Here is a 21202-nt window from a genome sequence, read left to right as displayed (position 1 = left end):
ACATATATAAAAACAATTTCTGAAGGTGTGTATTTCCATATTTTTTTTAAATAATTTTATTTATTTATTTATTTATTTTTCCCCCAAAGCCCCAGTAGATAGTTGTATGTCATAGTTGCACATCCTTCTAGTTGCCGTATGTGGGACGAAGCCTCAGCATGGCTGGAGAAGCAGTGCATCGGTGCACGCCCAGGATCCGAACCCGGGCCGCCAGCAGCGGAGCGCGCGCACTTAACCGCTAAGCCACGGGGCCGGCCCCTATTTCCATATTTTTAAATTGAAATATAACTTACATATAACATTGTGTAAGTTTAAGGTGTACAACATGTTGATTTGTTACATTTATATATTGCAATATGATTACCGTCATAGCGTTAGCTAACACCTCTGTCACATCACATAATTCCTTTGTAGCATTAGCTAAGACCTCTGTCACGTCACATAATTATCATTTCTTTTTTGTGGTGGGAACAATTAAGATCTAGTCTCTTCGCAACTTTGAAGTTTACAATATGGTATTGTTGACTATAATCATGATGCTGTGCATTAGCTCTCCAGGACTTATTTACCTACTAGTTCCAGGTTTGTACCCTTCAACAGCACGTGTCCAGTTCCCCCCTCCCCCAGCCTCCAGTAGCCACCATTCTACTCCCTGTTTTCATAAGTTCGACTTTAGATTTCACATATAAGTGATATCATACAGTCTCTATCTGCCTTATCTCTCCAGCATAATGGCCCTCAAGGTCCATCCATGTTGTTGCAGGATCTCTTTCTTTCTCATGGCTGAATAGTATTCCATTGTGTATATATATATATACCATAGCTTCTCTATCCATTTATCCATTGATCAATACTTAAGTTGTTTCCATATCTTGGCTATTCTGAATAATGCTGCAGTAAACGTGGGAGCGCATGTATCTCTTCAAACTCCTGTTTCATTTCCTTTGGATGCATACCCAGCGGTGGGATTGCTGGATCATATGGTAGTTCTATTTTTATTTTTTTGAGGAACCTCCATACTGTTTTCCATAGTAGCTGAACCAATTTTTAAATTAGAGGGTAAAGACTGACTTTCACCATCTCAGAATTCGAATTCTCCAAAACATAGAACTCATAGCACTGGAGGACGTGCAATGATTTTAGTTGGTACATAGATTTATTTTATTTTAATAGATAAACATGTTAATAAAATGTAACTATTAAATCAATTTCATGCATAGAACTTAAGACATGGATAAAGAAGCTATTTAATTTTTTTTAAACTGAATTGATTTAAATAAAAATTGCAAGCAAATAATATAGTCCAGGCCTTATGCAGATCTGGCCAAAACTGTGAAGATGCTACTGTAAAGGCAAGTTGGGGAAACCAAATACAGAAAATCATATGGGGCATTTCAAAAGCTAGGCTTTCACTTCAAAATACATAAAATCCAAATCCAAAAAGTTTAGCTTTCTTTGAACTTATCAAAGCCAAGTTCTGAAAGTGTGTCATTGTTCGCTTCCTTTTTGTACTTTTGTGCTGTAATGATTAGCACCAGGAATGGACTGTTAGCATTTGCCTGGAGATTCCTAGTTCTCCCCTTAGGAAGGGCCACTTAATGCATTTACAGGTAGATCTGCTAGGGGATACACATTCCTGTGTGGATACCCCATCACAGAAGTATCAGAGCCCAGTAGTGGAAATAAACATGACGTGAATATACTGTCCTCCCCTGAACAAAACGAACAAAAGTGGTGGAGCTCCAGCAAAGGTGTAGCTGTTGGAATAGTGCTGGGTGCACCGATCTCCTGTCCAGTCTCCTCCAGGTGACCTTGACAAGTCACAACCTCAGTGTGCCTCATCTGTAAAATGGGGTAGTGAAACCTGCCTGGCTGGGTTGGTGTGAGGGGTGTATGAGCTTATGTATGTGAAGTGCTTGGAACACTGTCTGCTGCGTACTAAGTGCTGGATAAGTGTTTGTTTAATAACAAATAAATAGAAATAAAAAGGTATAGGGAATGAGGGAGATTTTACCTTTGGAATCCCCTTAATGACTTTGATGTGCAGTTGTGTCTTTATGAAGGTTTTGGGTTTTGGGCTTTTGTTGTTGTTGTTGTTGTTGTTTGGTTCTTTATTCCCCCTCCGTGTTCTGAATTTAAAAAGTAAGTATGCCAACCTTTTCCATCCATCGTTTGAATATTTCATACATACGCAATGTTTTCTAGAACAAATTGTCACACTTAGCATAGTATTTTGGCTACTACTAAATTCCTCTTTTGGTGAGCCATTGGCTTTAAGAAGGGTAAGGTAACAAGTATTTTTTTTTTGGTGAGGAAGATAAGTGCTGAGCTAACATCCATTGCCAATCCTTCTCTTTTTGCTGAGGAAGATTGGCCCTGAGCTAACATCCGTGCCCCTCTTCCTCTACTTTATATGTGGGTCACCTGCCACAGCATAGATTGGTAAGCGGTGGGTAGGTCTGCGCCTGGGATCTGAACCTGCAAACCCAAGGCCGCCGAAGCAGAGCATGTGAACTTAACCACTATGCCACTGGGCTGGCCCCAACAAGTATTATTTTTAAGAGTCTATTCTACTTAGTTTTAGATCTTCTTTGAAGGAAAATCTGATGTTAATATATATAGATATTTTATATTATTGCACTTTATGCTTCAGAAAAATCTTTGCTGCTTCTCGTTAAGAAAAAAATCAATTTTTGTTTTCCATCCTTCCCCCATGATGGTCTTAAAGGTCTTCTGGGGTCCTGATGCACATAGCAAGGCACTGTGTCCTCTGTGACCAGCAGGGCAGGGTCTTGACCGCCTCCTGGCATTAGACCCCTGTTGAGCTGTGTGACTTGCTGGTGGTCGCTCCAGTTCATTTAAGGGGCTGAGCTGACTCGTGAACACACAGGGCCCACTAGGTACAAGGCTCCGCTGGCTGAGTTGGCAGGCCCCAGAGAGCCGAGGAAGATGAGGGCACGTGGAGGTGTGGCTCCACGGAGGTCTTCTTGCTGCTTCTCCCTCGCCCGTTCTGTTCCCTCTACGTCCTGTTCTTTTCTTAGATAGAATTGATTAGTTATTTAAACCATTCCTTTTGCTTGGCCGTTTTTGTTTTAATCCCCAGTCTGGTAGCTCCAGTCAGGTCTGTTCATTGCGGCATGAAATAGTCCTGAGCCTTGTTAAAGGATCGTTAAATGAATGTTCCAGGTAGGGTACAGGGAGAGGAATTTGGAGGTTCTCAAATGCTCATCTTCTGATCTCTGATGGGTCCTGAGAAGGTTCCTATCACTGGGCTTTAAAATGAGAAAAATAGAGCTTTTCATTAAACTTAAATGTATTTAATTCAACAGGACCATCTTTATATCTTCTTTGTTTTGGGGATTTCTTTTATGAAATAACTGAGAATAGCTAAGTATATAGGTCTTGTTTTTTGGTCACATTTAATTTTTTCAATCAACTTTTTTGAGGCATAATTTACATACAGTGAAATGCACACATTTTAGATGTAGTTTGGTAAGTTTTGACATATGTATACACCCATGTAACCAGCATCCCAATCAAAATTTAGAATTTTTCCATCATTCCAGAAAGTTTATCATGCCCCTTTACAGTCAACACCCACGTCCAGCCTCCAGGCAAGCACTGATCTGCTTCCTGTCACTACAGATGAGTTGCGTCTGTTCTGGCATACCACGTAGCCATGGAGCCAGGCAGCGCTTACTCTTCTATGTCTGGCTGCTTCCACTTAACGTGTTGTTTTAGAGATTCATCCACGTGGTTAAGTATAACAGTAATATGTTTCTTTTTATTGCTAAATAGCATCCCATTGTATGGCTGTATCACAATTTGTGGATTGATGTTTGTTTTAATGTCTGTATTTGACAATACAGAAAGTTGTCATCTCCATATTGCCCTCCTCCCTACATTTTACTGATGCTTGAAGGACACGTGCCTGGGAACCCCTGGGTCAGGGAATCAGTACCCATTACCCTTGTGGCTATACCTTCCACTGGGTCCCCATAACACAGCTTTCTGGGACTGTGTCCACGTTTATGTCAAGAGATGGCTGTCCTGCCAACTGATGTCAGGGATGGGCAGAGAAGCTGAAGGTGTGCCAGTCTGGCTTCTCTCTGAGAAGAGCACATTCTGTGCTGAATATTGCTGAATGTCACCTGCTGGTCAGCAGGATGTGCCTGTAAAACATGTGCCTACGCTAACCTGTAGCCGTCACATGTGACACCTCTAACTGGACTACTGCAGTTATCTTAAAACTCCTGCTTCACATGCACTTCAGTGATTGATACATGAAATCAATCACACTGCATTATGCTTGCCATATTTTTAGTTAGCTAGGGCCAGAGTGGGTAAAATTTCATTTTTAAGTTACATTTCAGCATAATACTAAACACTAGCCTGGGAAATCTATGGGTAAGGCTAACAGAGACTGTCATACGCTAATGTCATAGAAATAAGCTGATGTTTCCAGCATTGTTTTAAATCCCCGGCCTTTTAACTTACATATTAACATGATAATATAAAGAAATAAGCCAGCAGTCGTGTATTTTTTTAATATTTCCTAAGAGTTTTTATTCCTATAAAAACTGGAAGTAATCTTTACAAAAGATTGTCTTCCATCTTCTCCCTAGAGTGCTGACAGCTGCGGTAGTGCCCCCAACTCATTCTGCATCTCGTCACCGTCACCTGGTTTACTCCCTTCACAGCAGATGTCACCGCCTGTCACTGTTGTGTTTATTGCTGGTTGTGTCCCACAGATGGAAGCCCCGTGGCCCTCGTCAGTCTGTGCAGCACTGAGTCCCCAGCCCTCACACAGGGCCTGACTGGTAATGGTCACTCAGTAGAGATTACTCAGCAATATGACCCACGTAAGCCTGGCCACAAGGTGTTCTCAGTGGGCATAGCCTGTTTAGAGCTTCAGGGATCATGTGACCGTGTGCCTTTTATAAAAAGCCCTACATGGGCTCCTCATGCTCTGTCTATGCTGGTGGGTTCAGTCATTGATTAGCCATATCACCCATTGTCTTCCTCGTGATGTGCCTGGCTCTGGTCATCCAGTGAGAGTGTCAGCAAATCAAGCTTCTTGACTGTGTCTGAGTCCAAGAAAGCCGATGCCTCCTACTTCCCTGCCTCCCCTCCCACCCTCCCCACTCTACCCTCCAGCACACCAGTACACCCTTGTCCTGGTTCTGGCAGGCTGCAGCTCCCACAGAGTAGTTGAGTTTAGTTTTGTTCTTGCACATCTGCACAGAGAGCTAGACTTCTGCTGAATATGCAGCCTCTGGACATTAGCCCAGGCACCTGAGCACTCTCCAGCCCCTTGCTCCTGGAAGCGCATGTTGTAGTGTCATCTCCCCCTAACACATCTCCCCCTAATGCTGTTCAGGAAGGGACTGGTCCCCGCCTTTTCTCACGTGGTTGCAGGAGATCAGCTCTTTTGTCCAGAATCAGTGTGGTCCACTTGCAGACCAAAGGGATGCAGAACCTCAAACACATGATGTCTGGAACGCCTGTCCTAACTTGAATCACCTATTTTTGTTGAAGGTACCATTTAATAGTCTTTTCCTCTTGCCCCAAAATGCCACCTGTTTTGCTCTAACTCCTAGTCAGTGGCCTGAGAAAGAGGGGAGAAGCAGAGAAAACAAGAATAACAAATGATAGCGAGAAAGTATAACCTTAAGGAAGTTTTCAAGCACAAACTTGTAGACCACCTTAGAATAATCCCTGAGCACCCCAGTCAGTGGTGGGCATTTTCTCTTCAGTCATGTGAGTTCAGATATGTGAGCCCTGCCGTCTGACTTCAGTCAGTGAGGCCCCAGAGCAGAAGAGATGCTTAGCGCTGAGAGCTCTCAGATCTGCTGGGTCCTCCCTAAACAGAAGAGACCCTGAAGGTGAGACGTGGTAAATCGCAAAACTTCAGGGTGGCATTTCAAGTTGGAACTTTTACAACTAACAGACCACATGACAGGGACCTCAGGGCTAGGGACTGACAAAGTTTTGTGGAACAGTATTAAGGCAGCAGGAGCAAACTGGCAGTGGATGATGTGTTTTATTTGGCCTGAACAGATTTTTAAATTTTTGAATGAGTTGTCAACATTTAAAACTTGGGAAATCTGATGTGGAAATTCAGATTTCTCAAGTTTCCATGAAATATCAGAAAACATGGGAAGCCTGGCCAACACGGAGCAGCCGCTCCTCTCAGAGTGGGGCGTGTGCCCTCCGCTTTGCCACAGACGCCGGTGCTCCCTGTCATGGAGGAGATCACCTGATGGAACAGTAGCCTCCAGGTGCACAAAAAGTTCAACTGCTCAGTGGAAAAAGGCTCACAGACCAAATTAAGTCTCCAGCACACAGTGTATTAAGTCAGTTTAAACACACACAGAGAAGCAGGGGGAGGGAGGGGCAGGCAGTGGGCGAGCACACTACCTGACTCCAGGGTCACACCATGTTCACCTGTCCTGTCTCTCTTGCCACCTTGGCCTTTCCACCATGCTTACTAGGACCAGAGTTTTGAACAAGGGGCCTTGGCAGACACAGAGCTCCCAGATCCACCACACGCTTGCTCCGTGGCAGCAGGCCTGGCTGGTGACCTGCTAACCATCCCTGGTTTTCACCTGCTGTTCTTGAGTAGAGCCCACGTGGGGCCAGCATGGGACCAAGCCGGTTGTTACCAATGGTGATCAATTCAGGGCTGACATAGCTGTTGGCCCCGAGTGGGCATAATCATGACTTAACACTCTCTGTCTCTAAGTAACATCTTATATCTTTCATCATATTTATTTATTCTATCTATCTTTGGCATGCCTTATAGGGTATAGGCCTATAGTTAGCATATCTCATGAATTCTGTTGTGTCTCACAAGCTGCTTGCCTACTTGTTATCTGTTCTGACACACTCTGTGAGATCTGCCTATATCTCATAAGCTTCTAGCTTACTTAGTGGCTGTGCTCAGCCCCTCTTGGGAGCTCCATCCATTGTTTGTAGCAGAATTGAAGGCTCAAATAATACATGGACTTCCACTCTGCTCCCTGTTCTCTTACACTCACGGGGCCTCTTGGAGTTTCGTTCCTGACTAAACCTGTAGACAGTTGAGTTTGCATCCTCTCTTCAAGAGAGGACACTAACATCTATCAGGCACCTTCTTCATTCCAGGCACTTTGCCAGACATTTCCACAAATGGGGAAATTGTACCAAAATGGGGTTATTATTCACATTTAATGAATTAGGAAATTATGAGTGATTGCACAAGACCACACGGTTAGTAAGTAGATCCAGGTACCAAATGTCCATGTCAAATCTAAGTCCTCTGAATTTTTAGTCTAGTTTTATTCCGGCGCATCTGCAGTGCTTCCGTTGCTTACTCATTTTAATGTACCTTCTACATATCACTGCTTTCTGCACTCTTTAGAAGTTGAGGCCATTTTTAGTGTTGCCCTAGACATGGTGACCATTTCCAAATTCTTGCCTGTTTTCAAAATTTGCTGTTATTTATTGCTATTTTTGTGTGTGTTTTTAACTTTTTATCTTGAATTCTAGCCAAGTCACAAGCACTTTGTAAATTGGGGCTATTGGTAAGGCTTTGACAAACCTGGAGAATTTGATGGTGGATAGACCTGCCAGGGAGCATGAAGAGGAAATGCCTAGAAAATTTGCAGTTTGAGAGTTGAAGCAATCACATTTACAATCAGAGAAATTTCTCTTTATTTGCCAGAACAGAAATAAGAGCCATTCCAGTCTATTAGATAAACTATGCACACATACATCTTTTAGCAGTACTCCCAACTTGATAGAATATAAATGTTCAAAAGGATTTGTGTGTTGGCGTCTGAATCTCTGCTTATTAGTCACTTGATAAATTATCTCCCTGCGTGTGTGTTAACACAGCTGAGACAAATGGAGTGTTGTGTATGCTGTGGTCCATCTAGATTCAAAAACTCGGTTTGTGTACCATTTTCAAACCTAAATAACAAGTGAAAGAAATAACATTGAGACTTGAAGAATCATATTTTATCCTAAGTTTTCTTTTTTAAGCACCCTTCCTATCTCTTTGAGAACTTTTTCACTGAAAAAGTTAAGAAAAAACTTTTTTCCTGTGTCCCTGTTTTCACACAAAGAAAGTGAACTTTTATATTGCTTTTACTTGGGCAGTTGTGATTATCTTCACAAAGTAAATACTGCCCATATGAGAAATGATGAAGAAGAAATGAGATTGAGTCACAGCACAGAAGAGAAGAGTCGTCTGAATGAAATTTGAATTTTCATTTCAAATTTGTTTCCTCTATAAGAATACATTAATATTTCCTCTTCCTTAATTTCAGAGTTTTGAGAGTTTTATATCTCTTCCTAGCATAACATTTGTTTTAAAATAAATCACAAAATTATTTGACCTCCCCTTTTTGCAGTTGCTGCCGGGGGATGCCATTGTCTTTCAATAGTGCATAATAAAAGGCCCTTCTTTAGGAAGTGATCAGTGCTAGGAGTTACCGTTTATTGAGGATCCAAACACTCTGCCAGTTGCTTCACACTTTTTCGGTTCAGTTGCAGGTCAGGTGTCACTGAGTCCATTTTACAGATGGAGAAACTGAGGCCTAGAGGAGTTATGTAATTCAGCCAAAGACACACAGCTAATTAGTGACTGGACTAAAGTGAGGATCCAAATCTGTCCTAATCCAGAGCTTTTCATTATTCCATTCTTCAGGGATAACTGGTAGAGAGTTTGAATTTCGAGCTTTGCCACTGAATATCTGGGTAATTTGAAGGAAAATTCTCAGGCTGCCATTCTCGCAATCCCCACAATTTTAAAGTAGAATAATTCCCCCTCTTCCTCACCTGTTTCACACAGGTGTTAGGGGAAGGGAGAGGTATTTATTAGTAATGATCCTGGATTTGAAAGACATCTCTCATCAGAATCTTAGGGTCTTTGTACATTCTATCAAATTTGCCTTCAAACTACTCTATAAAGTAAGTATACTAAAATAAACAGTATTACCCCTATTTTGAAAGTACTGAAATTGAAACATAAAGTCGTTATTTCTAGTTGTGGCAGAAGGCTGAGATTTTGGTCAGCTAGAAAGCCCTCTTTGATTTGCATCTTTTCAGTCAGGTAGAGAATGGTGTAACTCGGCAGTCGACCCCTGGGCTCCTTTCTTCACAGCACACCAGATTTGCACCGGGTTTGAAAGCCAGAGGCTCTGAGGCACTTTCTGTACTTGCTGGTGATTCACCTGCACAGAAGGATGTCTGGGGAGTTTCCTGGATAATAGGTTGTCTAATCTTATGTCTGCATGGTTCCCCTACTTTCAGGAGTCTTCATTCTCCAAACTCCACGCACCTCCCATCCACGTTCCCGACACACAGGGGCAGATCTGGGATTGGAACTTAGACTCCTCTCTCCTTGCTCAGTGTCCTGGCTATAAGACCATCCGCCTCCTGCTGGGCCCAGCTTCTTCCCTCAGGTGCCTTTGAGACGACATTTCTGTAGTTGGCGGAGCTGTTGGGTCTTGCGGCCACTGCAGTGGAGGGGGTGCCTGCTTGGTTCAGGAGCTCCTTATGCAGTTTGTGGACATACTTCAATTGGCAGCCCTTCCCTTGCTTCCAGTACCCCTGGCACAGTGTCTTCCTTTGTGTCTACTTGGCTACAGAGCTCAGCGCTCCTTTGGGTACCCCAGAAAGAAAGGTACGTAAACTTGCCTGAAGTTGCCTAAGGGAACCAGAGAAGGGTGTGGGGTATGTTGCACATATCAGAGCAAATATCTGAAGATACCCCGTTAGACAGTTATGTTCTCCTCACAGCACCAGCATTCCCACTCCATTTTCCTAGATGTCCCCCGGGAGGGCCAACTGTTGTGCCCTCACTAGGGGGAGAGATTCAGCTCCAACTCAACTGCTTGACTTTTATCCCCAAGTTTGCAGACCCAGAGGACCATGGCACTCAGAAACATAAGGCTCTGAGGTTAATAGGACCCACGCCCTTAAAGGCCATTTAGAGACCACCTTTTGTTTTTCGATGTGTTTTTTAGGAGTCTCACCCCTACCTGCACTCACCTTAGCCCCATCATTTATCACACTGTTTCTTCTAAATCAACAGACTCCTCTCTCCAAAAGGTATTTGGTAAATGACATTATCTCATTCTTTGTTTTACGGTTCTTTGCCCACTCTCCTATCTCTCCTAATGCCTACTTTCTAAAGACTTTAAACAGTTATAAGTAAGTCAGAAAAGGCCTAGAATGCAAGTCATTCTACTGCCCACATTTCAGGGTAGAAAGGGGATTGGAAAACGTAGTAGAAAAATATTTATTGAAAAGAGACTCTAGGCCCCACTGTCTCCATTATTAATTCATTTATTATTTCACAAATATTTACTTGGGATCTGTAATATATTTTTAGAAAGACTACGCTAGAAGTATCAAGATATTGAGGAACAGAAAAGATGAATAATCAGTTCATGTACTCAAGGGTCAGCTGAGTCAGGGGAGACAAATGTGCAGAAAAATAGAACTGTGCAGAGCAAAGTGAGTCGTAGAGAGGCGGTCAGGAAGACTTGACATTTTTGTTGACCTGAGGGAGATGGGTGGATTTCAATGAGTGAGGATGAGAGAGAGGACATTGTAGGCAAGGGGAACACTGAGGCCTAAGGGTAGACAGGTACAGATGAGGTATTAGTTGGAGGCAGTAGTACAGTTTGAGGCCGTCCTTGGGGAGGGACTCTCAGGTAGACGTGAATAAGGAAAATGAAGACGAAGAGATTTTGAAGGGAGGAGGAGAATAAATGTTGCAAGAGCATGCTTTTGAGATGGGCTGAAGGGTGCTCAGGGAGTTGGTCTTGAGTGACCCTAATCATCTTAGTAGAACAAGATCATTGTCTGTGAGGATTGAAAATCTAGAACATTTTTAAATATTCATCACAGAGAATGTAATTTGGAAGGATTTCCAAGTAGGAGTGACCCTGCTGAGTTACAATAGCATAAATTTTATGTAAATGCATTTTCCCTTCCTGCTGGTGCTGGGGGTGCTGTCTGCAGCAGTGCTGGGCAGCACACGAGCAAAAGCTGGCACCATAGGCTGCCTCATTTGAGGGATTGGTCTGATGGGGCCCCACCAGAAGGTCTACGGAGCTAGGGATTTTGAGGTGCTAGTCCCCCAGTGGCAGGGAGACTGACCTGGAGTCCAGCCTGGACTATAGGTGAGTGATCAGAAGAGGAGAGGTGAGCTAGGAGACCAGGAGAGATTATAGGCATTCACAGTGAAGACAGACAGCAGATTCAGCATGCATCAGGTGAGCGTGCCTATCACAAATTTGAAAGCACTGGTGCTGTCTGTCCTCAGAGAGATTTGGTGGTCTTAGAGGTGGGCCAGAGCAAGGATGGCAGGCTGTGATCTCTATAGGCCATCGCTGTGGTGAATGGGCTGTTGGCCTCCTTTCCCACCTCTGCTTTAGTTCCATTTGCAACAGTTGTCTGAAGAGATTTAAATTAAATCTAATCTACTAATGCTTGTTACTATACAGATTCAAACATTTGTTATGTATTTCTTGTTTCCTCAAACATGTTCCTAGTTATAACTATAACTTATGCTGCATAAGACCATATTTTGTAAAAATCTGACAAAACTTTATTTTGGTATGTATTAGGTTGGTGTTAGGCCGTTTCCTCCAAACTCTTACTAACTATAAGGAGTCTTATTTTTATATACCTCAGGTAGCTCCTCCATATGTTGCTAAAAAATAAATGTTGTTGAAGAGAACTCTACAAGTAACTGTTTAAATGGGGGCCAGCATTTTTCTTTGGATGGAAAATTGTTGATTCTCCTTACTCAGATAGATATACACAAGCAAATATAGACTGATGACAGATCTTAAAATCGACAGTCCTTAAAACAGCAAAATATGTGTATAACATAAATTTGTGAAGCGCACTCAATTGAGAATTGTTTATAAGTAAATGCCCATCTTGTGGACATGTTTATGGTGTTTAAATTGCACTTGATCATTTTATGGCCTGGAAAAGATGGATTTGTATCAACAGAACCATTCAGTGAGAGAGAAGTAATGAATTTGCTCCTCAAAGATATGCAGTAATGATACCCTGCATTCTCAACAGGGAGGAAAACAATGAGTATTTTGATCTGATTTATTTGTTATAGTGACCTTTGGTCCCTCCCCTCTACATTGACACTTCATCCCATGCCCAATTTTAATTTGGGGCAAAATAGGACTTTAATATATATTTTCTTTGTCTGTGTAGTTTTTCCAAGCCTCACATGCGCCATTTCCCCGGCTCTGGGCATGAAGGTACCTCCATTATAGAGAAGTGATCTGGCCATCTTCCTATGGAGAGATGACACCTGTGGTTGCTTGCCTGCCATTTCTGATATGATCACTGACAGTCTTCATTCTTCATCATCATTGTCCTCATCTTGTTTACGTGTTGATAGAGATTTAAAGAGGGGAGATTTAAAGGTTTTATATTTAAAGTAGGAAGCTTAAGCCTTTGTAATCCCTTTATTTAACCTGGATTCAGGTGAAAAATCTCAAGGGTGAAGAATTTGGAAATCTCTTTATGTCTCACTATAGACTTGTGTTAAAAATATATTGAGAATACACCATATTCTCGGTGCAGTTAAAAAAAATCATACTATTATGTGACTAATTAAAATCTTTGATTCAGGTGAACCTCAAAGAAACCACTAGGAAAGAGTAAGTGGAGCCAAGATTGCAGCAAGCCTTGTTATCCATTTTGACTGATCTGGGCCAAGCCTGGAACCCTCACCTGATCTGAAAAGCAAAATCATCTTAAGTACATCTCTCAGAAAACTACCAGCCTTTAATATGGTGCCTGGCACATAGTAGTAGCTCAATAAATGTTTATCTCGACAATCAGAGTCCTCAACCCCACCCCAATTACTGTCAAAGTCTCATTCCCTTAGAAGGCTTAAAATCTTGTAGGGTAGAGAGACATTTATATTATTAATATCAGTTATATAAATTAATTAGTACAACATTAATTATATAATTAATGTGCTGTGATGTGTGCTCTGATCAAAGTGTGAACTAAATGCTAAGGAATCACGGAGGAGGGAGTGATTCTTCCAGGAAGAAGGGAGTAGGAGTGGGGATGCTGCCAAGGGAGAAGTTTTGTTTTGGACCCCATCATGGAGGCTGAGCAGGAGCTCTCCAGTTGAAGAACAGGATGTACGACCAAGGGGGCCGTTCAAAAGATCCTTCAAAAGACCTATAAGCATGCCGTATTCCTGTGTTTACAAGTTGTCTGAAGCATGAGATTTTTAATCCACTGGGAGTTGGGGTTCAAAAGGTAGCATTGAGTCAGCCTGGAAAATTTTGGTCTTGGGGGTACGGGTGGTGAGAAGGTAGTGGGACTTGACCATATCTGATTTTGGAGCAGCAGCACTAACAATAGTTTACGGCAAGGCTGCTCAGACTTTACCCTGCATCAGAATCCCCTGCAATATTTGTTAAAACACAGATTGCCGGGCCCCACCCCAGAGTTTCTAATCAAGTAAGTGTGGGTGAGACCTCAGAATTTGCATTTTTAGCAAGTTCCCAAGTGAAGCTGATGTTACTGGTCAGGCATCACACTTTGAGAACCACTGGTTTAGACTTAGGCTGAAATATTGAGGGCAGAAGTCATTGAGATCTGTGTGGGTTTACTCCTGGGAGTTTATTAAAATATCAAGTAAGATATGAGGTAACAAAGTACATCATTACCCAGAATGTGCCGATAATGATCTTCATTGTTCAACATTTTGGAGAACTTATATACACAGTGTTAATGGTTCCAGAGAGTCCCCTCCCTCTTCATTGATGGTGGGACTCTTGGAGTCACCAGGGTAACACAGTGAAGGTAGAGATCCCTCTGATACCTTGACTGACCTCATTAAGCCCAATTCAAAGGAACACACGTATGAAGCTTTGGATAGTCCTCTGCACATTGGGCCCTCTTTCTCTGTCCCTTCCCAGCTCCGCGCACCTACCATGGTAGCATCCCACATCCCATTGTAAGCACTGGGGGCTGATATCAAGAAAGCAGTAGTAAGTGTATTGGATGCTCTTTGAGGGCTTTCAGGGATTTTATCTTCCTCTTGCTGTCTTGTCATCTTGTGCCCAAAAACCCTTGATATCTACTACCCGGGAAATCACTTAGCCGTGCCAAGTCCTCTGCAATATTGGGTATGTGCATGTTGTTAGAGAAATTGGTATCCCTTTTGAAGGTAGTTTTCTGGGGCCAAGGTGAGAAAGAGGAATGAAACCCAAAATGATGAGGTAGATTTGACATAGTCCTTTCATTAGAGATTTAAAAAAATGGTCCAACATTAATGAGCTGTGATAGCAACAAAGAAGAAGAAACTACAAGCCGAAGCCCCACAAGCTAGATGTCCTGATATGCCTAATTATGCTAATTTTGCTTGAGGCCTTTTTAAGACCTTTTCTACCCAGAGAGATGAAAAAAGGCATTGCTGGTTTATTGTCAGCTAAGAGCCTGAGTATATTTAAGACAAGTCCACTTGGACCTCCATTTTTCAACTCTTCATTCAGGATGCCTGTGACATGTCAAGTATCCTTCTAAGGTGCAGTGAAAACCAGCTAAAAATCCCAGCTTTCCTGGAGCTTACCTTCTAGTGGGGAAAAGAGACAAAAAAACAAGATATATAAGTAAATATATACCATGTTAGGTAATTAGAGGTGCTTATTAGAAAAATAAATTAGAGAAGGAGGAGTAAATAGTGTTGAGTTGGGGAAAGGAGGATGCAGTTTTAGATAGGATATCCGAAGAAGGCATCGTTGAGAAAGGACTTTTGAGCAAAGACTTGAGGGAAGTAAGGGAGCTATTCATGTGAAAAGAGCATTCCATAAAGGAAAAGTCACGTACAAAGTCCCTGAGGCCATACTTACTGTGTAGCATGTTTGATATATCCTAACCAAGGAAGCCAGAGTGAGCAAAGGAGAGAGTGGTCGGAGATGAGGCCAGGGAGGGGACAGATCATACAGATTCTTGTAGGTCAGTGGAAGAACTTGGACTTGTACCGAGTGAGATGGGACATCTTGGGAGGATGTCCCATTTGAACAAAGAAATGGCCTCTTATGACTTAATGTTTTAAGAAATCACTTTGGCTGCCATATTGAGAAAAATAAATGAAAGGAAATTTGGGGAAGGAGAACAAAAGCAGAAGCAAAGAGACCAACTAGGAAGCTGTTAAAAATAATCCAGGCAAGAAACGATGGTGGCTTAGAGCAAGATGTTAATGGTGGAGACGGTGAGAAGCAGTCAGATTCTCGTGTTTTGGAGTTTGGTGGAAAGTATTTGATGACTGATTGGATGCGAGGTTCAAGAGAAAGAGGAGCATTAAGGATGATGCCAAAGTTTTCGGAAGAATGGCATTGTCATTTACTGAGATGGGGAAGCGAGAAGGGAAGCAAGTTTGGGTGAGATTAATTTTGGTAAATTTAGCCAGATTAAGTTTGAGATGCAATTAGACATCCAAGTAGGTAGACATCGAGTAGCCTGTAGGATATACGAGTCTGGGTTCAGGGGAGAGATGTGAGTATCCAGGGAATCATCAGCTTATAAATTTAAGCTATGAGATGGGATGCGATCACCAATGGAGTGGGTGTAGGTAGAAAATAAAACATGTTCAAGGACTAAGCCCTGGGGCACTTTGATGTTTAGAGGTCAGGGAGCTGAGGAGAAATCCCAGCAAAGAAAACTAAGGTAAGAGAGTGTAGCAACCTGGAAGCCAAATGAGAAAGGTGCTACAAGGAGATAAATCAAGTAAGATCAAGACCAAGAATTAACCAGTAGATTTAGCAATGTGGAGGTTGTTGATGACCTTGGTAAGAGTAGTTTAAGTGGAATGGTGAGTAGATTGGGGTGGATTCAAGGGATAATGGGAAGAAAGAAATTGATGAAATCAAAAATAAACTCAAGGAGTTTTGTTATAATGAGGAGGACAGAGATGGAGTGGTAGTTGGAAGGGAAAGAGCGGTTGAGATGGGAGTTGAAGATGAGAGAAATAATAGCTGTTTAGATGCTGATGTGAATAATCTAGTAAAGAGTGGGAATGTGTTGGTGCAGGAGAGAGTAGATAATTGCTTTTTTCAGTATCCTTCAGAAGGCAAGAGGGGATGGAATCCAGTGTTTAAGAAGAGGAGTTGACCTTAACTAGGAGCACTGAAGGAAGTAAGGGAGCTAGTCATGTGAAAGCGTATATATCTCATGCCTGGTAACAGGAGAAGAGATGAGATACAGGGCAGATGGTGGCAGATGAGTAGACTTGGTTGAGGGTGCTTTTGGAAATGTTCTCTTGGTTGCTTCCATTTTCTCAGTGAAATAGGAATTAAGGTTATTAGCTGAGAGTGAGGACAGGGAAAGAGGTGATGAAGGCTTGAGGGAAAAGTGGAATAAACTATTTAGATAACTATTATCTAAGAGAAGGGAAGAGTGAATGGAATTGGGAAGTGTGGTATGACTGGTGGGAGGCATCCAGGCTGACTTGAAGGTGGTGATGATGGCTTTAAAATGAGACCAGTCAGTCCATTTGGTGGTGTGTTTTTCTTCAGCCACATTCTGCTAGGCAGGCGCAGGCCGGGAGTAAGCAGACAGTTGAATTTAACCAGGATGGTGGTTTAGCTTGGTCCAGGGAATTTCAAGAGCGGGACAAAGAGATTTGAGGCTGGATACGAGGGGCGATTGTAATGATTGTCCATGGTTTTCAAGTTGAGTGAGGAAGGATCCAGGGTGGAGGTCAAGGAGTAAGAGGCCAGGGTTTTGGAGGGATCCTCTGTTGGTTAATGAAATGACCAAGAATCATGGCAGAAGTTCCATAGTGTTGGAGCAGGTGACAGTGAGCAAAACCTAAAACCTTGGTTTTGGGGAGTTGGGGGAGTGTCTAAGGTGAACTGATGCCTGCAGGAAAGATAGGTAGAGTGGCAGGATCGGAAGGCATGAGCTTCACAGGGGAGGAATTTTAGAAAGGATAGATGAGCGATGGTTTGGAAGTTGGATTGCAAACAAGAATGTCTACCCACTTCCTGGTGCAATGGGATGAGGAACGTGGGGAGAAAACAGTCTCTACTTGAGAGGGCTGCAGGGGAAGCGGTTCCTCGGGAGAGCCAGCTTTCCGTCAGAGCGATGATGAAGAGCATGTTGCCAGAAGAGGCTGAAATCTAGGGATTTTGCTGATGATTGACCGACCAGGAGTTCAGTGGTACAGTGGAAGGATTTCACGAGAAGGAAGGAGAGCCAAGGGGCATTAGAGTCTGAGGGATGAGGGCGATGTAGGTTTCTTCCGTGACTTTCTGTGAAATCCAAAGTCCCAATACAGGATGGTCTCACCTGTGAACATCCTGCATCTTGCTACTCCCAGGTCACAGGTGTGGTTCCATTAACTTTCTTGGCAAGTAGGCGGCATCACGCTCACTCCTGTTCCAGTTCTCTCTTTGGCCCCTGCTTTGTGTCCAGCCAAGGCGGGGACTGCTGTGCTCTTGCGCTTGGGAAGCCCTGACACGCCTGCTGATTGTGCTGCCCTTGCTTACCATACCTCAGTGGGGTCTGCTGAGGGGGAGAGAACCAGAGAGAGAGGCCCCCCAGCTTAGCTGCCAGGAGCAGTGTTTCCCAAGCTTGAGTGACTTGCATACCAGCTTTAAAAACTTACAGCTGCAGATCACCTGTACTATTTTTACTTGATGATTTTTGTAAATATACTTACCTTTTTTCCCTTATAGAAATATCTTTTTAAAGGAAACTCATAAGAAGAAATTTGCCACAATTTAAAAATTATTGTAGATAATGAATACAGAATCAGAATGATGAAAATAAAAAATGTACGTCCTTATACATCCCAAAATCGACTTATTTGCCACTTTGGGAAATGAGTGAATAGAGAAAGGCTGAAACGCAAGTCTCGCTCCTCCTTATGAAACTACCCACATGGGTATTCTCCTCACTCTTGCTTCTCCTTTCCTGGTGATCCCCTGTGGTTTACATGCCAGAGAATCAGGCTGAATTGTTGTGCTTGAGAAGGGCATTTCTCTAACATGCAGGGTAAGATTTCCCATTCAGGTACATGGTCCGTGCAAAGGCCTTGAGGTGGGAAGGAGTGCGTGCATTCAGGGAGTGTAGCATGAGTGAGCACACCTAAGAGGAGAGAGGCTTGAGGTGAGGCTACTGCAGGCAGTGGGTTGAAAATTAAAAATTGGGGTCTTAAAGGTTAAAAAATTTGGGTCTTTTTTTAAAAGCAGCATGAATCCACTGGGGAGGGGCTGTTAAGGGAGGACATGGAATGATCAAATTTAAATTTTTAAAAGCTCCCCTGTCAATTGTGCAGAAAAGGGATAGGAGGAGGTAAATGTGGATGTGGACCACTGGGAGAGGCAGGCCCTGGCAGAGGCCACATGAGACCTGATGGCCTAGAGTAAGATGATGGTGGCAAAGGATGGAAGGATAGAGCTCTAAGAAATTTTAGGAGGTAAAAGAGAGGGACCTCTGCTTGTTCTTGTGTGGGCATATTAGCGGGGAGGGGGGATCAGGGGTGGCTTCAGCATCTGGCTGGCGTGGTTAGTGGATGGTGCTGAAATGCAGTGAGATGAAATGCACCAGAGAAGAGCTCGAGTTGAGACTAGAGAGACTATGTAGAGTTCAGTTTCGGACAAGTTGACCTTGAAGTTCCTGTGTGACTTCTAAAGAAAGATGTCTCCAAGTTGGGTACATGGGTCTGGAGCTTGGAAGAGAGGTGGGAACTGAGACAGGAATTTGAGACTCGTTAGCCTGTGCTTTAGGTGTGATTGTAAAGGTTGGTGGTGTCTACCAGTCCCTCCTTGTCACTGTGACCTTAGTGTGTGACTGATGTGCCACCCAGTCAGCTCGTTGAACAGGAACAGTAAGTTCAGCTGCTGGTTCAAGGCTGGATTGAGAAGTCTTCCCCTGAAATAAAGCAAAATATGTTGTGTGTTTTTATACTAACAATTGAGATGCAGAAAGATTTTTTTCTTGTTTTTCTCTTTGGTCTCTTCCTCCTCCTCCTCCTTTCTCCTTCCTCCTCCTCCTTCTCCTCTTCCTCTTCCTTCTTTTTTTCTCTTCTTCTCCTTCTCTCATTTTTTTCCTCCTGTCCACTGTGGTGACATCTGGTGACCTGCACTGGCATTTTGTATAAAATGTGTAAACATTTTGTATGGGCCCATCACCATACCAGAAAGGTCGCCCTGTGAGATTTCCTTTCTACCGCCCAAGTGGAGGGTTAAGGGACACTTTTTATAAGCCATTAAGAGCTAACTGTCTGTCCCTCACATTACACAGGCACCTGCGGCTTATAACCAGATCTGGGAACCCGAGATGCATGCTTAAGTAGAGTACAGTTATTATTTATAAGTCTTATTTATGCAGCTAGATTAATGTTTTCAATTCTAGAGAAATTTTACATGCTAATTACTTTTTATTAATGTTTAAATTATTAAAAAAAACTTTAGTCACTATTCTCTTTCATTAATGCTGATTTATTTTTATTTTCCTGGTTAATAGATTACTGTCCTAGATGAGACATGGACCGTATTCAGGCGTTACAGTCGTTTTCGAGAAATGCATAAAACATTGAAGTTAAAGTATGCAGAGGTAAGCTATGAAATAATTATCTCCAATTAAGAACATTTGTTTCGTAAAGTAAATGAGCTGATTGCATTATCAATACCCTATCTCTCTCTCTAGGTATTAGTTTACGAGTGTCACCAAGTTTTATTTTAATTACTCATCTGTCAAAGATAGATTTTTAATTTTTGTCCTTCGTTCCATTTCTATTCTACACAATTTAAACATTTTCTGAACACAAGATAAAGTGACAGTAAATGAATTATATCCTTTTCATACATTTTACAATGAATTTTAAATAAATATTTTAATTTACTTTTCAACTGTGAAACCTATTAAAATCAAATAGTAATAAACTCTTCAATTTAGATTTGTCCTTTTTTCTCTTAAAAAAGACTACATGAATGCTTAGACTTCCACTTAAAGGGAAATAAAGTCATTAAAAGTTCATTTGCCATGGAACATGGAGACGAGGCAGATAGTAAATATGGAATTATCTAGAAGCAAGGAAGCATTTCGTGTACCTGATCAGATATTCGGAGTGTATTGATACATTAGTAATTTTTCCTTTTTGAACAAAGACTAGTTTTTAAATACTTGTAAGCAAAGAAAAATATTCCTAAAATTAATGTATATCTTCCAAGTGAATGTATTATTATTTATATATATATATATATTTTTTTTTTACTTAAGCTAAAGGAAACCTTGTATAGGCACAGCTCTATGGGAATTTTGGTTTGAACTGACTGCAAATCAATCGGTAGTCACTGTCTTTTCAGCTTTATTTTTATAGTTTCTTATGATATCCTAAAAAATAATTTAGTCAGACATTGTCCCTAATTTTTTTCTCATTGAATAACTTATGTTTCCTTAACACTTCCATGCCTTGCACTCTTTCTTATATACAATACAAAGAGAAATATCTTTTTGTAAGTAAAATGGTTCCTTGATGTGTAGAAGAACTTGAGTCCAGGTAAAGTTGAGGTCTCCCTGAAATTCTGTTGTGAAGCTTCATAATAGTGTTCTGTTAACAACTGAAGAAGCTTCAGGTATGAATATAGCTCAGTGTTCCCAAGAGGCTTCAGTTCCAGAAGTAACTACCTCAAAGTCAAGTTATAAAGTTTGCTTCTGCAGTTACTCTTCATGTCTCTAATTACTATTGACAACCACAAGTGGAAGTATTGTCTACGTGTTAAGTGTACAGAGCAACTTGTTTTTACAGTGAGCTTTGCAGCTCATTAACTGCTTGGTGTTAAGTTACTACATCAGTACTTCAATAATGTACAGATTTTCATATTAACACACTAAATTCTCACAATAATAGATGGAAAAAAACACTTTACTTGAAACAAAAGGACACAAACTTTACAAGGATTTTCATTCCATGATTTATTTCATATCAGTTCATCCAATGCCATTAGTTCAATGCTGTTCTACGTAGGCACGTTTTTCTAGATTCTAGTAATACAGTGGTAGACAAGAACAAAAATGTCTTCTCTTACATATTTTAAATTCATATGGGGACAGACTGACAACAAACAAGGAAAATATAATAATAACTAACACTTAAAAAGTAAGCATGCCATGTGGCAGTTACCATTTTACTTTTAAAAGG

General features: G+C 41.8%; 1 protein-coding gene across 7 annotated transcripts in view; it reads left to right on the top strand.

Moving 5' to 3' along the window:
* KIF16B (kinesin family member 16B) overlaps nucleotides 1-21202 on the top strand; it is a 284805-nt gene that overhangs the window by 211481 nt on the left and 52122 nt on the right. For 5 of the 7 annotated variants that reach the window (XM_087445640.1, XM_087445639.1, XM_004433738.2 and 2 more), the window contains one exon: nucleotides 19525-19614. In XM_087445640.1, the coding sequence (XP_087301766.1) occupies nucleotides 19525-19614 (90 nt within the window). Of the gene's footprint in view, nucleotides 1-9297; nucleotides 11376-19524; nucleotides 19615-21202 lie in introns of those variants that run through there. The other 2 variants (XR_015555655.1, XM_087445642.1) reach the window with 2 other exon arrangements.

Source organism: Ceratotherium simum, chromosome 21, assembly GCF_057802395.1.
Source record: "Ceratotherium simum simum isolate JZ-2026a chromosome 21, ASM5780239v1, whole genome shotgun sequence".
NCBI lineage: Eukaryota > Metazoa > Chordata > Mammalia > Perissodactyla > Rhinocerotidae > Ceratotherium > Ceratotherium simum.
This window is presented reverse-complemented; position numbering and strand designations above follow the sequence as displayed.